General features: G+C 45.5%; 1 protein-coding gene across 8 annotated transcripts in view; it reads left to right on the top strand.

The window, feature by feature from the left end:
- SETD4 (SET domain containing 4) overlaps window positions 1–14,181 on the top strand; it is a 26,232-nt gene extending 12,051 nt beyond the window's left edge. For all 8 annotated transcript variants that reach the window (XM_017883955.1, XM_017883958.1, XM_017883957.1 and 5 more), the window contains 7 exons: window positions 2,421–2,850; window positions 4,492–4,666; window positions 6,551–6,632; window positions 7,810–7,890; window positions 10,181–10,304; window positions 12,490–12,656; window positions 12,775–14,181. In XM_017883955.1, the coding sequence (XP_017739444.1) occupies window positions 2,421–2,850; window positions 4,492–4,666; window positions 6,551–6,632; window positions 7,810–7,890; window positions 10,181–10,304; window positions 12,490–12,624 (1,027 nt within the window). In that variant the 3' untranslated portion in view covers window positions 12,625–12,656; window positions 12,775–14,181. The remainder of the gene's footprint in view (window positions 1–2,420; window positions 2,851–4,491; window positions 4,667–6,550; window positions 6,633–7,809; window positions 7,891–10,180; window positions 10,305–12,489; window positions 12,657–12,774) is intronic.
- Window positions 14,182–17,043: the final 2,862 nt, after the last annotated feature.

The raw sequence follows: 17,043 nt of genomic DNA, 5'->3' as shown, positions 1-17,043 counted from the left end.
TCCTTCCCTCCTTCCTTCCTTCCTTCCTTCCTTCCTTCCTTCCTTCCTTTTCTCTATCTGTCTGTCTTGAGATGGAGTCTCACCTGTTGCCCAGGCTGGAGTGCAGTGGTGTGATCTTGGCTCATTGCAACCACTGCCTCCTGGGTTCAAGCGATTCTCCTGCCTCAACCTCCCAAGTAGCTGGGATTACAAGGGCCCGCCACCATGCCTGGCTAATTTTTTTTTTTTTTTTTGTATTTTTAGTAGAGTTAGGGTTTCACCATCTTGGCCAGGCTGGTCTTGAACTCCTGACCTCGTGATCCTCCCGCCTCGGCCTCCCAAAGTGCTGGGATTACAGGTGTGAGCCACTGTGCCCAGCCAGAAAGTTTGTTCTTAATTCACTGTAAATGGCATTTTTAAGGTTTTTAATAGGCTTCCTGGAGTATGGGTGTGATACCCCCATCTATCACTTACTAAGAAATAAAAATTAAATGCGATAATATATGTAAATCACAGCTGAGTGCTTTGGCTCTTAGTAGCCTGTTCTCTTCCATCATAGTAGCTCTTGACAAATGTAAGTTACTGTCTCTTATTTCTACCCTTATTGTACTTCAGTTTTTCTTGAACTTTGAAGAGCTGTTGACATTATGAAAGAATTAGTTTTATTTGGGTATAGAAGAGAGGAGGCTGATGTGGGAGAACTGTTTTCTGGCACACGTTCTGCTGGGCCTTTGTTTTGGGGCATCTCTGAAGACAGAGTGAGAGACCCGCAGTGGAAGGGATTTCTAAATTATGAGGGTTGAAAGAATATACCGTTTCTTTTTTTCTTTTCTTTTTCTTTTCTTTTCTTTTTTTGAGACAGGGTCTTACTGTGTCACCTAGGCTGGAGTGCAGTGGCGATCTTAGCTCCCTGCAACCTCCACCTTCTGGGTTTAAGCAATTCTCATGCCTCAGCCTCCCAAGTAGCTGGGATTACAGGCATGCTCCACCGTGTCTAATTTTTGCATTTTTGTTAAAGATAGGGTTTCACCATGTTGACCAGGCTGGTCTCAAACTCCTGGCCTCAAGTGGTTCACCCACCTCGGCCTCCCAAAGTACTGGGATATAGGCAAAGGGCCACTGTGCCTGGCATATACTGTTTCTTAACCGTTAAGTTTCTGGACTTTCTTCCCCCGGCATGTTTTTGGAAGAAGGTGAATAGGTCTTTTAGGCCTGTGTAGAGGCAAGGATGCTGTCATTACAAACATTTTCTGAATCATTCTGAAATTTTGAGTAGAATGTATGGCAGTATAGGAATCTGGACCTTGAAGGATTGATGAAAACTTTCTCTAAATACCTTCGGGCAACATGAGATCTTTTTATTGGCAATTGTGTAAAACAAAAATACTATGATACATAATTTGTAATAGAGCAGGTAAACTTAGGAATAAAAGCGTTAGAACTGCACAAGTACATATGAGCATATTCCATTTTGGTTAAGGTTGGTGCCTTCCAACAGAGCTTTCAGCAATGACAGATGTTTTTTCTGCATTATCCGGTATGGTGGCATTAGCTCCTTCTGAATGGTCTATTGCGCATTAAAACATAGGCTTATCTCATCTGAGGGATTGATATTTTTTTTTTTTTTTTTTTTTTTTGAGACGGAGTCGCGCTCTGTGTGCCCAGGCTGAGTGTCAGTGCCGGATTCTCAGCTCACTGCAAGCTCTGTTCCTCCCTGTGTGTTTACCCACCATTCTCCTGCTCAATGCCTCTCCTGAGTAGCTGGGACTACAGTGCGCCCCCCGCACCTTCGGGCCCCTGCTAGTTTGTTTTTGAAGTCTTTAATACCGGCGGGTTTTCACCGTGTTGGCCAGGATGGTCTCGATCTCCTGACCTTGTGATCCGCCCGTCTCAGCCTCCCAAAGTGCTGGGATTACAGGCTTGAGCCACCGTGCCCGGCCGGGATTGAATTTTAAATATTATTTAATTCTAAATAATTAAGGGTTAAATTTAAATAGCTCTGCATACCCAGTGATTACTATATCGGATGGTGCAGGTCTCAGTTCTTTCCACCATTTTTTCCCCACCATATTTTATATCTTTATTTAGGTGAGACAAATGGAGTTAGGTCAAAAGCTTTGTAACTGGAGAACCAAGTTGGAAGCAAAGAGGTTTTTTTGCAACGAGGAATCTCTTGCAAACAAACCTGGAACTTCGCCTAGTGAGTCAGTTTTTCTGACATGTAAGTATGGGTCTTTCAGAGCACTGGCACTGGGGCTGTGCTCTCCCGGAAAGGAAGAGCCTTAAGGAAGGAAGGAAGGAAGGAACTCTTTTGAGTCTGTTAAGTAAACTGAGCGTGTTGACAGTTTGAACACACTCCCTCTGGCAGCAAAACAAACTGCTTGGCTTATTTCGTATTTTGAATCAAAGTAATTCCTTTAAACCGGCTTTTAATTTCAAAGGTGGAAGCCTCCTCCGTCTCCTCTGCTGGCGCTGTGTACCTTTTTAGTTTCGGAAAAGCATGCTGGGGACCGATCTCTTTGGAAGCCTTACCTGGAGATTTTACCCAAGGCCTATACCTGCCCTGTTTGTTTGGAGCCGGAAGTGGTGAACCTTCTTCCCAAATCTTTAAAAGCAAAGGCTGAAGAACAGAGAGCCCATGTGCAGGAGTTCTTTGCTTCCTCCAGAGACTTTTTCTCTTCTCTGCAGCCTCTGTTTGTGGAGGCTGTTGACAGCATCTTCAGCTACAGTGCCCTGCTGTGGGCTTGGTGCACCGTCAACACCAGAGCCGTGTACCTGAGGCCCAGGCAGCAGGAATGCCTTTCTGCAGAGCCGGACACCTGTGCGCTTGCTCCATACCTGGACCTGCTGAATCATAGCCCACATGTCCAGGTGAGAAGCTGACAAGGGAGCAGCTATTCTATTTGGATAGGAAGGCTTCCACTGCCCAGAACCTGTGACTGTAGATGGTGAGTGACACCACAGGGAGAGGCGTCGGCAGCTTCAGGTGACCCTGTCGGGATGGCCTGTCGTCAGGAGGCTCCTGTTGTTCTTCCAGACCCCACTGTCCCTCTTGCAGTGCTTGCCTCTACCCATTTTCTCCACTTTGCTCTTCAGGCCTACAGAACCTCGTGTTGCATCCCCTGTCCGGTCTTTCCCAGCAGGCTGTGGTGCAGAGCCCTCCTTCCTTCTCCCTCATTCCTCCTTCCAGACCAGGACTGAAGCCCAGCCTGCTTTCCTGCCCTGTTGCTTTTAAACTTGGTGTTATAGCTGTCACAGCATTTCTCTTTGCTCTGATCGCTGACTAACTTGCTCTTTTTCCCACTGAGCTCTGAAATCTTTGAGAATGGGGTCTTTGTCTTGTTCCTCTTTGTCACCCCAGTGCTCATGGCAGGGCCTGGCACATAGTAGGTGTTCAGTAAATGTTTATTGAATGGATGGGTATTTGTGGGGAAAGGGTTCTGGGAAGTAATGAAAGAAACCCAATTTGAGAGGTGGTCACAGATCGCATCCTCCCGAGCCTTTTCCCCAGGTGGCTCATTTGGGAAACGAGTGTTATTTGCAGGGCATGCAGGGGTAGAGGCCTGGCTTGGAGAGCAGGAGAATGTCCATCAGTCAACTCACCTGTAACGCTTTTGGGGTGTGTTGTGGAGGGACATGGCTGGGATCCGTGTCCTGGCTGTCACCTTTACATGACATTCCACTGTGAGAAGAGCAGTCATGCCTTTTGAGCCCATGTGCTAAACTCATGTGCTCTCCACGTGAGATCAGAGCTTAGGGAGGTGCCCGCTCTGCTTTCTTAGCCTAGGAACAAGGGCTGTCTGCTTGTTACTTTTGTAGAAAGAAGTATCTTTAACAATCAGGAGCAAAGGAGCCTGGGATTAGATGCGTGTTTCTGTGGTTGATGTGGATGAAATAATACCAGGGGTGTGTAGTGGGATAGGATGCTAGACATGGGGACTCCGTCAGTCCCCAGTGCAGTGATTTATTTTTATTGGGACTTTTGGTGCATTTATGTGCCACACCAATGATTTTATAGTCTACTGTAGGAAGACCACACCACAAACTACAGCCTGTGGGCATGTGGCCCGAAAGCCCTGAGCTAAGAGTGGTTTTTACAGTTTGAAAGGATTGTAAAAATACAACTTGTGACAGAGACCACATAGGGCTGGCAAAGCTGAACATGTTTACTCTCTAGCTTTTTACAGATAAAGTTTATTGGCACCACCATGTCCTCCTTCCCTGGGCTATGAGTGGACGTGACCAGTAAACTGCTGATGATCTCATCTGTGCTGTGTCAGGTGATGTGGTATGGCCATCCCCAGTACCCTAGGGCAGGACTCCCTCCCTCATCAACAGGGTGAAGTCGAGGTGGATGAAACCGGAAGTGGCATGTTCCCTATGGATAGTTACATTTATTGATGGGTGTTTGAAAGCTGCACCTGACTCACATTAATGTTACATAATAACTTAATCAGTTTTGTAGTTTTACACCTTACTTTAAAAAAAACCTTTAACAGTTTTTCTTTCTAGGTAAAAGCAGCATTTAATGAAGAAACTCACTCTTATGAAATTAGAACGACTTCACGTTGGAGAAAGCATGAAGAGGTATTCATCTGTTACGGCCCTCACGATAATCAGCGGCTGTTCCTGGAATATGGATTTGTTTCCGTCCGTAATCCTCATGCTTGTGTTTATGTCTCAAGAGGTGGGAATCAACTTTGTTCTTAACATAAACACTATATGATTTTTTTTCCCAGTTGGAGATGTGTATATTCAGTTTTAATAAATATCAAAACCGTAAGACTGACATACACATCACTAACTTTCTTCTAGGTAGGCCTAGCCTTACTCTTACTGACTGTAATTTCAGTGTTGAAGTAAAAACAACAAAGCTCTGACTGATATTTAGGATAAGAAGAATTAAGAAGTTTTCATTGCATTGGGTCAAAATATAGAATAGAAGAAGAGGAAAACTGCTAAGGAAATAAATACAATATTAAAGGATGGAAATGTTTATACTGAGATGTCACTGTCACTAAAGACAATAGAATTAGAAAGCAATGCATAAAAAATATTTATTAAGCACCTATTGTGTGTAAGACACTGTGCTAATCACAGAGATAAATCTATAGTCCTTGTTTCTGGAGGTTGATGCCATGATGACATTTGACTTCATGTACTTTTGTGTTCTATTAACTAGCCATTATCATTGGTTTTATTATTTTTGAGTCAGAGTCGCACTCTGTTGCTCAGGCTGGAGTGCAGTGGCGTGATCTTTGCTCGTTGCAACCTCTGCCTCCCAGGTTCAGGCGATTCTTGTGCCCTAGCCTCCGGAGTAGTTGGGATTACAGGCATGTGCTACCACGCCTGGCTACTTTTTGTAATTTTAGTAGAGATGGGGTTTCTCCATGTTGGTTAGGGTGGTCTTGAACTCCTGGCCTCAAGTGATCTACCTGTCTCAGCCTCCCAAAGTGCTAGGATTATAGGAGTGAGCCACTGCACCTGTCCTGGTTTTCTTATTATTATTTTTAATTTTTGTTTTTTCGTATGATAGAGACAAGCTTGTTATGTTGCCCAGGCTGTCTTCAACTCCTGGGCTCAAGAGATCCTCCTGCCTCAGCCTCCCAAAGTGTTGGTATTACAGGTGGGAGCCACCGTAGTTGGCCCAGTTTTATTATTTTAAAATAGTAAGTTAGCCATTACACTTAAAACGTGAAAATTCCAAATATAGTGTTAAAAAAGTACATAGAAGACTGATTTTTCCCTTTGTGAAACAGAGAAGCAGTTTTCTAGGCCATGAAAAAATGGCTTTATTAAATACATAATTTGATGCATTTTTAATATAGATTTGATTGGAAATAGAAACTTGGCCAAACTGTTACTACTGCATCTTATAAGGCAGAATAATAATGTGATTTCTCAAAATAAAAATAGAAAAGCAAAAACTGGGTCTTGCTGCTAGAAAACCGGCTTTGAGATTGGCTTCATGTTTTCAAAATCCTGATAAATTTAATATTGATGTCCATGAAGTATTCATTTGTTGAATAAATTAATTTGAGCAAAACTTATATTTTAGTTATATTTACATTTTAAAATAAAATAGAAAAATCTCTCATTACCCTGCTTCTTCAAATAGCTTTGTTAGTTTGTGTGTATTTACTTTAAGTTTTTTGTAGTTGCAGTCACTAATATCCAGACTACTTTGAATTCTGGTTTGGAAAAAGCTCAGTATTGTAAACCTTTCCTCATGTTTTTGCAGGGCCTCTACTTTTGTTGACTGTAATTTTCCAACATTCATGCTGATGTCCTAATGACCTGCTTGTTTTTGGTGGATTTACTTAGTGGGAGCAAGAGCTGAGGTTACGCGTATTTAGTCCTCCAGCCTTGGAATTCTTAGAGCCTTTCAGGGACTCAGTACTGATGCGACTGAATTGGACTCGGAAGAGTAGCCTTCCTTTGTGCGAATTAGGTGGAACTGTTTGTGCATGTCTGGGTTGCTAAGGGGAAAGGAGGTGAGTTGAGAAGGGAAGGAAGACATACTTTTGTCCAAATTTATGCCCTAACAGTCTGATTTTTTTTTAAAATATAGAAATACTTGTTAAATATCTTCCATCAAGAGATAAACAGATGGACAAAAAGATTTCTATTCTAAAGGATCATGGCTATATAGAGTAAGTGTTTCTCTTTCCCTCTTAAAATTATTCCTTTAGGAAATGTTCATGGAAAACCTGGGGTTAAATTTTCCATGGGGGTGACCCTGACACCTCCTGACCCTGTATCAGCTGACGGGTAGGTATTGAGCACTTACTGTGTGCAGTAAAACTGTGCTTGATGTTGTGGAGGACATAAGGAGTAGAAGACACTTGAAAGAAACTTCTTTAGGGGCATAAGGTACAAGCTAGAAATATTAAATTACGGTACGAAAAGAGAGCTTGGATGTGTTGATGGGTGGCCCAGGATGAGTCTGTGTACCCTGTGGTCATGTGGAAGGGCCAGGCTGGCCCTCAGGAGAGCCCAGGCACCTGGCAACATGGTGCAGCCTCTTGGGGTAGGTGGGTAGCTAGGTGATTCCATGCCAAGTGGCTAAACGGGGTTCAAGGCTTTCCCTTTCGGATTTTCTTTTCTGGATGAAATTAAGTTTGAAATGATCCCACCATGGTGTGAGAGCAGCCTGGCAGTGGTGGCTGCCATCTGTGGGATGCCCCGGCTAGTTGCAGTTATTAAGCGTTTCTCTTACTGGGAACTCTTGCGCAGGGGCCCTGCCTCAGGCCCCTCATCCATGTTCAAGCTTCTTACTAAAATTATTGGAAAAGAGCTGTTTACTCTTAAAAAAAAATGGGGAGAGAATTTTGTGTTACTTAGGCTTTCTTTTTAAGTATTTGCAGACTGATTTTCTCCTGTCCTTTGGCCAAGATTGCAGGTTACATGACATTTAGCAACCCCTTTATTTATTTATTTATTTTTTGAGACGGAGTCTCGCTCTGTCACCCAGGCTGGAGTGCTGTGGCCGGATCTCAGCTCACTGCAAGCTCCGCCTCCCGGGTTCATGCCATTCTCCTGCCTCAGCCTCCCGAGTAGCTGGGACTACAGGTGCCGCCACCTCGCCTGGCTAGTTTTTTGTAGTTTTTTTAGTAGAGACGGGGTTTCACCGTGTTAGCCAGGATGGTCTCGATCTCCTGACCTCGTGATCCGCCCATCTCGGCCTCCCAAAGTGCTGGGATTACAGGCTTGAGCCACCGCGCCCGGCCTACAACCCCTTTAAAAATGTGTTTGACTCTTCAGTCATTTGCTGTGAGGTCATGAAATACTGAAATGACGGATTTGTCATTATTTGTTTTTCTGCTTCAGAAATTTGACATTCGGATGGGATGGACCATCTTGGAGGCTACTCACAGCCCTTAAGTTGTTATGTCTGGAAGCTGAAAAATTGTAAGTTTCACATGTGTTGGTCTTAAGCTGTAGCAACAGGCTGGATATAACTTTGGAGCGTTTGTTTGTTTTTTGGCTTGCATTCAGATACCCAACCAGGGGGGAAAAAGTAATGTCCTACATTGAAGTTGCTTTTTTGTTATGTAACTTGCCCATGTAGTGAATGTTTCATTTCTAAGTTTTAACCGTTTTGGAATTGTGGTTTTAGAATCATAATCAGAATACATAGTTCTGATAATTTTTTTGTTTCTACTCATATTTTCCTCCTGGTGACCTGAAATCCTTTAAAAAGTGTGGGCATTGGCACTGTTCAGAGGAAAGTCTGAGAGTACGTAGGTTTTGCCCAGGACAAGTAGAGCTCGAGCTCCTAACGTCGGTCCTGCCCTGGGGCAGATCCAGAAGCCTGGCTGAAGAGCTGGACTTTTCCATGGGGGAGGCAGGTCAGGGAGCTCCCGGTGTGGGTGTGCATCCTGGCCAGGCTCCCTCATGTTCCTGCCTGCTGTCAGTCCTGCTCCCTGCAGCCACCTGTCGGCATATCCAGCTGTGCTGTACCCAGTGCAGGGGCAGCTTCGGCTTGAGTCCCTGGCAGGGAGAGCAGCCTTCAACCTTCTGCTGCTAGTTATCCAGGGAGAACCTCTTGAAGATGGTGCAGGCTGTCCTTGAGCAGTTGGGAGGACTGCCTGAGATGAGGCACAGCACCTGGGAGCAGTCGGTGCCCCTTCCGTGATGCCTGTTCTTCTTGTGGATGAGATGATGTTGCTTCCTTCTTTTTCTCTAGGAACTTTTGGAGTAAAATTTCTCCCTGGTCTCAACACCAAACATAGTTTTGTTTTATTCTTAGCAAATGGAGTGTTTTTATCTTACAGATACTATGAATTCTTTAACTGATGTTTCCTTCTTTTTCTCGTTCGCTGGAAAACTGAGAGGCAAATCTGAGGTCCATCCAAACGTACCTAATGTTAGGGCGTGCGGTTTCACACTGGCCCGTTCCTGCTGTGTCTTGTCTTTTCTCCCCTCTTCTTCCTTTGTCTTGTTTTCTGCCTTCATTCATCTTACCTTTTATTTCGTGTGCATTCATGTAAGCTTCTTTAAATCCTTCTGGCAACAAGGTATGAGTCCTTTTTGGACACTTCAGCCTAAAATTAAATACAACTGGCTGTTTCCCAGAGGTCTTCCTTAGGCCTCTTTTCTTCCATTTGAGTTACTGCTTACTGAGTGGGTGGTGGAGAAAACGTGTGGGCTCTGGCTGATGCGTATTTGCAGTTGTTTCTGCCTCTCATTAGCTCTGTCACTTAGGGTGGGTGCTTCAACTTCCCTGAGTGAGCCCTGGCATGGGGATAATCGTGCTTTCTTTGCTAGGTAACTCTGAAGATTAAATTAGATAATGGTTATTCTTGAACACCATGCCTGACACGCAGTCATTTCCTTTTTCTTTCCTTAGAACTCATTTCACCTGTCATCTCTGAAGCCGAAGCCTTCTGGGCTGTGTCTTGCCAGCTGTTCTGAATTCTAATGGGCTCCTGTTTACTTCCACAGCAGCCATCTTTCCTCCCCTTCGAAGGCCACTTCCACTTCCAGATTCTCGGTGTTCAGAATCCGGTCCTCCATCCTCTTTCTCCCGGTAGTTCTTTCTGGTGTCTGGGTCTGGCGCTGCCACCTCTGCTCCGCATCCTGCTGTGGCTCCCTTGCATCTGCCACAGCAGACCTGCCAGAGTGGGCCCTGCCTGCTGACTGAGCCCCATTTCCTGCGAGCCTTTGTAGTAGAGCATTGGAATGACCTTCATGGGGATAGAGGCTTGCTGTAGATTCCTCCTTCCAGACGCGGAACATTTGGCTTTGTGAATTGTGTCCCAGTTTGCTACTATTTTGGACAGACTGTCACTTGAAGAGAAGGAAAACTCCCACCTTTGCTCCTTAGTCCTCTGCCTTTCGGCTGTGGACTCACCCTCCTGCTCTGTCGCTGGCTTCGTTCCCATGGCCGGGGACAGGACTTCATTTACTTATGGGTCAGACACAGGTTTGTGATGATAATAACATTCAGTCCTTGCCTGCAGAGAGCACCCACCCCTCGTGCTTTTTCTTCTCAGCTTCTCCTCCTCCTTTCTTATTACCTGGTCGGCTTCCACACAGGAGCTGCAAGTGGCGTGGAGGTTTGGGGAGTCTGCTTATGGAATGAGTTGTATTATGCTCCTGGAGAAATAGGAGAAGGAGTTTATGTGTTGCATTGAAATAGAAAAGTCTGCTTTTTGAGAGCCTGCTAAAATTGTGTCATGGAACATTTTGATTCTAGTACATGCTGGAAAAAAGTGCTTCTTGGGGAAGTAATTTCAGATACGAATGAGAAGACGAGTTTGGACATAGCCCAGAAAATATGCTATTATTTCATAGAAGAGACTAATGTTATGCTTCAAAAGGTATGTTTCTAGAATGTGACATCCTTAAAGAATTGTCTTGATTCAGCAGTTCCTTGTTTTGTACATGTTATTAGGGATAGTGCATTTCATAAGAGCATTGTTTAGTGCCTTAAATAAATAAATGTTGATGTAATTACCTCTATTTTTGTTTTCTTTGAGATGGAGTTTCACTCTTGTTGCCCAGGTTGGAGTGCAGTGGCACGATCTTGGCTCACTGCAGCCTCCACCTCGCAGGTTCAAACGATTCTCCTGCCTCAGCCTCTTGGGTAGCTGGAATTACAGGTGCCCACCACCATGCCCAGCTAATGTTTGTATTTTTAGTAGAGATGGGGTTTCACCATGTTGGCCAGGCTGGTCTCGAACTCCTGACCTCAGGTGATCCACCCGCCTCAGCCTCCCAAAGTGCTGGGATTACAAGTGTGAACCACAGCGCCTGGCCTGAACCACTGTGTCTGGCCTCCATTTTTGACTGTTAACATTGTACCTGTGCTTTTTCTCTCAATTTTTTTTCTTTATTTTTTCTTTTTCGTTTATTTTAGTTTTGAGACAGTCTTGCTCTTGTCTCCCAGGCTGGAGTACAATGGCACAATCTTGACTGACTGCAACCTCCGTCTCCTGGGTTCAAGCGATTCTCCTGCCTCAGCCTCCTGGGTAGCTGGGATTACAGGTGCCCACCACCACGTCTGGCTAATTTTTGTATTTTTAGTAGAGATGGGGTTTCACCATGTTGGGCAGGCTGGTCTTGAACTCCTGACCTCAGGGGATCCACCCACCTCAGCCTCCCAAAGTGCTGGGATTACAGGCATGAGCCACCACACCTGGCCTCTTTATTTTTATTTTTATTTATTTATTTTTTTTGAGATGGAGTCTCGCTCTGTTGCCCAGGCCGGAGTGCAATGGCTGGATGTCAGCTCACTGCAAGCTCCACCTCCCGGGTTTACGCCGTTCTCCTGCCTCAGCCTCCCAAGTAGCTGGGACTACAGGCGCCGCCACCACGCCCGGCTAGTTTTTTGTATTTTTTTAGTAGAGAGGGATTTCACCCTGTTTGCCAGGATGGTCTCGATCTCCTGATCTCGTGATCCGCCCGTCTCGGCCTCCCAAAGTGCTGGCTTGAGCCACCGCGCCCGGTCTTTATTTTTAATTGGTCAGTAAAAATTGTACATATTTATAGTGTACCACATGATTTAAAATATGTATACATTGTAGATGGCTAAATGAAGCTATTTAACATATGCATGATCACATATACTTATTTTTTTGTGGTGAGAACACTTAAAATCTACTCTTAGCAATTTTCAAGTACATAATATGTTGTTACTAACTAGTCACCACGATGTACAATAGATCTCTTAAACTAATCCTCTGTCCAGCTGAGATTCTGTGTCTTTTGATCAGCATCTCCCTAATCCCCCTCCAACTCGTCAGCCTCTGGTGACCACAATTTGACTCTCTGCTTCTATGAGTTTGACGATTCTAGAGTCCACATATAGTGAGATCATGCAATATTTGTCATTCTGTGCTGGCTTATTGCCATGTGACAACGTGTCCTCCAGGTTCATCCATGTTGTCACAAATGACAAAATTTCCTTTTTTTTTTTATAAGGCTGAATGTACTTCACTGGGTATATATGCCATGTTTTCTTTCTTTCTTCATCTGTTGATGAATACGTAGGTTGATTCCATCTTTGCCTTTACCTTTTATTAAAAGGTAAAAAGTAAAAGTTACTGTATGACTTCAAGCATTTTTTCTTATTGATGTGTTTGTTGAGTAAATGTTTTAGTTAAATGAGAAATCAGCTCATTTGTATGCAAAAATGCCTGGGATTTAAAGAGTGATTTTAATGAAGATAGAAGACATTATGGAAATGAAATAAGCCAGACACAAAAGGACAAATACTGTATGATTCCACTCTTGTGAGGATCCTAGAATAGGCAAGTTCATAGAGACAGAGCGTGGAGCAGAGGTAACTGGGGCTTTGGGGAAGAGGGGAATAGGGTTATTGATGAATGGTTATAGAGTTTCTGTTTGGGGTGATAGAAAAAGTTGCGGAGCTGGAGAGTGGTGGTGGATCTATAACAGTGCGAATGTACTTCATGCTGCTGAACCGTACACTTAAAATTAGTTAAAAAGGTACATTCTATATATATATAACTGCAATAACAATAATTAAAAAATATCTTTCAGGTGTCTCATATGAAGGATGAAAAAGAGGCCCTAATAAACCAACTAACTTTGGTGGAATCCTTGTGGATGGAAGAGCTAAAGATTCTCAGGGCATCTGCCGAGACCCTGCACAGTTTGCAAACAGCTTTTACCTGATTTCACCAAAGTGTGTTTGGTCACCTCCTCTGGTGGGTGTTAGTCACACATTTTAGACTAAGGTTTGATGGACTAAATTTATATAGAGTTGAGAGTGGCATCTACTCAACAATTAGGAACTTCATCCTTTTCTTTTTGCTTTTCCTACAGAAACAGAAGTTAATTTGAAGAACGTCATGGTGGGCTGGGGCGGTGGCCGCCCCCAGGACGTGCAGGATTTCTGCAGGGGGCAGCACAGGTTCTGGGACTGTGAGGCTGTGAGTGAAGGTGGACAAGCTGTCTGGATAGCACGTCTATTGCTCTTCCGAATAAAGTGCTGAACTGTGAGGAGAGAGGCGGACTGCTAGGGAGCCAGGAGCCAGCTGTGTCCGTGTGTGGTCTGTCACCACAGGGCCTGCTTCTTATCTGACACAGCAGCTCTCAGAGTCTAGCGGTTGTGCTTTTAAGATGCTCTGATACCGTTGGGTTAAGGGGCAGGTTGGTGGTGGGTGGCTTTGGGCAGTGGGTGTGGGGAAGCGTGAGGTAGTCCTGGGTTCCCACCAGGGTGGCCCAGCCGCCAGCCCTTCCCTGTGTGACTGCACTGAGGTGGGCGTTGAAGAGTCCCCTAGGGGACACAGGGCTTCCAGGAGGAGGGAATGTCCTCTAAGCATGCTCCTGGCCTCCCAAGGCGGCGCTTGTCTAATTATTCACTTGGGAAGAGTGACTGGCTTAGCCAGCGGCCGTTTCTGCTTTGTTCTGGCGGCTGTCCTGGGCAGGCCTTCCAACCTGGGGAGCTGGCCCATCCGCGGTGGGCCTGTCTGCTTGATTCTGGGGTTCAGTGTAGGTCAGCTAATTGCAAACCACGGCGGTGGTTTGGCCTCTGTTCTTACTCTTGAGTTTTGATCCTGCTCAGACCCTGGGTGGGGAAAAGGGGATGCTTCCTGCACAGCTCTCAGCTGCCTGTGGCCTCGGGACTGCCTGCGTAAGTAACACAGGGGCTGCTGGTCGTGTTCAGGCCCATGCCAGGGACGCTGCGTAGACAGTGTTGCCCAGGGTCCTGTTTACCCTCCCAGGGTTCATTCTTCCCAAGAACTGAAATTCCTTTCTCACTGGAGCCCAGCGAAACCAAATGAACGGGGCCTGCTGGCCTCAGAAGGCAGGCAGAGTTTAAAATAAAACTTTCTCATGATTTCTTGAACATCTTTCCCTGTTTGTATATACAGTTAGTGTTTATGTTTCAACAGTTGCAGTATATTTCTTTTTTTCTATATTCAGTATAATGCAGTGTATTTCATCATATGCTGTATGGAGAGTGGGCAGACTCTTATGTGGAGGGCCTGGTAGTAACCATTTGAAGCTTTCTGGACCTGTGGCCTTAGTCCCAGCAATTCTGCAGAGCAGCTGTCGGCAGCATATCAACCACTTGCAAGGCTGGGCTCCCGGGAAACTATTGACAATGACAGGTGCTGTGCCAGAATTTCTTTCTCCTCTTCCCTGTGAATGCACCTAAATATGTTAATTCCTTTACATCTTTCAAAATGGACAGCCCCTTGAACATGAAAAACTTTGCAGACCCTACATGGTCATTGTGCTTTCCTCATCTAGTGATTAGAAAAAATGCACAATGGGTGGGTGCGGTGCTCACACCTGTAATCACTTTAGGGGAGGCTGAGGTGGGAGGATCTCTTGAACCAGCGTGGGTGACATCATGAGCCTCCCCCACCCCCCCAACAAAACAATTTAAAAAATGAGCGGGCGGGTTGGCCCGTGCCTGTAGCCGCAGCTACTCGGGAGGGTGAGGCAGGAGGACAGCTTAGAGCCTGGAAGTTTGAGGTTGCAGTGAGCCAGGATCGTGCCACTGCACTCCAGTCTGGGCAACAACTGAGTGAGACCCTGTCTTTCAAAATAATAAAAATTAAAAACAGTGACAAAAAGCAGCTACCCAGAAACATTTACAGCTAAGAGTCCATCAGCACAGCAGATCTGCATTTATTTACAGCTGAGTAATAGTTCATCAGCACAGCAGATCTGCATTTACAGCTGAGTAATAGTTCATCAGCACAGCAGATCTGCATTTATTTACAGCTGAGTAATAGTTCATCAGCACAGCAGATCTGCATTTATTTACAGCTGAGTAAGAGTTCATCAGCACAGATCTGCATTTATTTACAGCTGAGTAATACTCCATCAGCACAGCAGATCTGCATTTATTTATAGCTGAGTAATACTCTATCAGCACAGATCTGCATTTATTTACGGCTGAGTAAGAGTTAATCTGCACAGATCGGCATTTATTTACAGCTGAGTAGTACTCCATCAGCACAGCAGATCTGCATTTATTTGAAGAATAGTAGTATGAGACTGTAGACAATGCTAGTTATGTGAAGTCACAGACCCTTTGCAAGAAACCTGTGGCTCCACACACTTCCTTTCGGCTGCTCTTTTGTTTTGGACTCCAAGACTCCAGTGGCAAGCTGTTCTTGTAAAATCATTCTGAGGGCAGCAAACCCATCTGTCCCCACCTAGGGAGAGGCAGCTTGCACTGCTGTTTAACCAGTGGCGCAGTTTTCTTCCTTATTCTCTAATCACCGCCCTCCCCGGACGCCCCCTTGCCATCTTTCTTGGTTTTCTCTCTGCTGGTGCTTTGGGTGTGCCTGAGGCTCCTCAAGACTTGCACCCCTGTTGGTGTCTGGTTCTGAGTTTGGGTGGTAAACCTCCAACTGCTGACTTGGCCTGAGGGGACAGACAGCAAGAAGTTAAGGATGATTGGAGGCATTCCTCGAGAATCTTTGCAGCTAAGAATAGAATAGGCCCTCCTCTGTGGAGCGTGTTAAGTCTGGAGGCTGGCAGTGATGTGTGAGGAAACAGAAATAGAAAATAGGTCTGTAATTCTGTGAAAATGGCTTTCTCACTGAAACTCCTGGCTGGGGCCCTTGGGGTCCAGCAGAGGCAATTCTGGCTCCTCCTTGGTGGTCGGCTGGTGCCGTCCATACTATAGGTAAATGCTGGGCAGCAGGTTTTGTCCCGAGGGGGAACCTGTAGCAGAACCCATGACCTGTGGGCTGATATTGGAACAGCCTTGTCAGGAATCCCTTGTAAAAGGACTTTTTTACAGTCCAGAACGCCCTGTGGGAACTAAAGGGAAAAAAACAGAGGAAGGAAGGAGCAGGAACAATGCATCTTTCTGCAGCCCGGCCCACTGTGTATCCAGGCATCAGCGCCCCCATAATAGGACAGCGACCCCCACACATCAGAGCCCCCCACAGTAGGACAGTGACCTCCACACACACATCAAAGTACCCCTCACACAACACACCAGTGTCCCCACAGACAACACGCCAGCATTTCCCACACACATGCCAGTATCCCCACACAACACTCCTGTGTCTCTCACATGCCAGCGTCCCCTAGACATGCTAGAGTCCCATCGACAGCACACCAGCGCCTGCCCTCACCAACACATTTCTCTCCTGTGCTCATCCCTCTCACCTTTCAGAGGGTGTTTCTCATCTTCATGTTACAAGCTTTCACTATTTTCTTCTGTTAATATCCTTCTATTCTATGTAGTTTTAACATTAGGCGATAAGAAAATTAAAAAAAAGAAAAAGAAAAACAACTCCCGGGCCAGGCACGGTGGTGCACGCCTGTAATCCCAGCACTTTGGGAGGCCAGGGCGGGCAGATCACGAGGTTAGGAGATTGAGACCATCCTGGCCAACATGGTGAAACCCGGTCTCTACTTACACAAAAAATAAGCTGGGTGTGGTGGCGGGCGCCTGTAGTCCCAGCTACTTGGGAGACTTAGGCAGGAGAATCGCTTGAACCAAGGAGGCCGAGGTTGCAGTGAGCCAATATCATGCCACTGCGCTCCAGTGTGGGCAACAGAGTGAGACTCTGTCTCAAAACAAAAAACAAAAAACTCCCCAAAATACAATGTATTTAATACAAATGTAGGGTTACCACTCTACACCTTGATGGCTGTAATTAACAAGGTAGATAGTAGCAGGTGCTGTTATTATCTGAGGTGGGAGGATCACTTGAGGCCAGAAGTTTGAGACCAGCCTGGGCAACATAGTGAGACCCCCCCATCTCTACAAAAAATTTAAAAAAATTAGCTGGGTGTGGTGCTGCATGCCTGTAGTCCTAGCTACTTTGGAGGCTGAGGCAGGAGGATCACATGAGTCTAGGAGCTTGAGGCTGCATTGAGCTATGATCACACAGCTGCACTCCAGCCTGGATGACAAATCTGTGGAGGCCTAATTAGGCCAAAGGAGTCAGGCTGGCGGGACTGAGGGAGTTAAAGAGATAAAGCAGGTAAGTTATCGGCCTCCCTTTCTTCATGGTCCAGGACACATAGCCCTCCAGTGCAGATAACGTACATTACCCACAGTCCTCCTGCACCCAACTTAACATCAAACACTTCCGTTTATGATCAGACACC

This window comes from Rhinopithecus bieti, unplaced genomic scaffold (genome assembly GCF_001698545.2).
Source record: "Rhinopithecus bieti isolate Rb0 unplaced genomic scaffold, ASM169854v2 scaffold_13207, whole genome shotgun sequence".
NCBI lineage: Eukaryota > Metazoa > Chordata > Mammalia > Primates > Cercopithecidae > Rhinopithecus > Rhinopithecus bieti.
The sequence above is the reverse complement of the archived record's forward strand: the minus strand, read 5'-3'. Positions and strand labels throughout refer to the sequence as shown.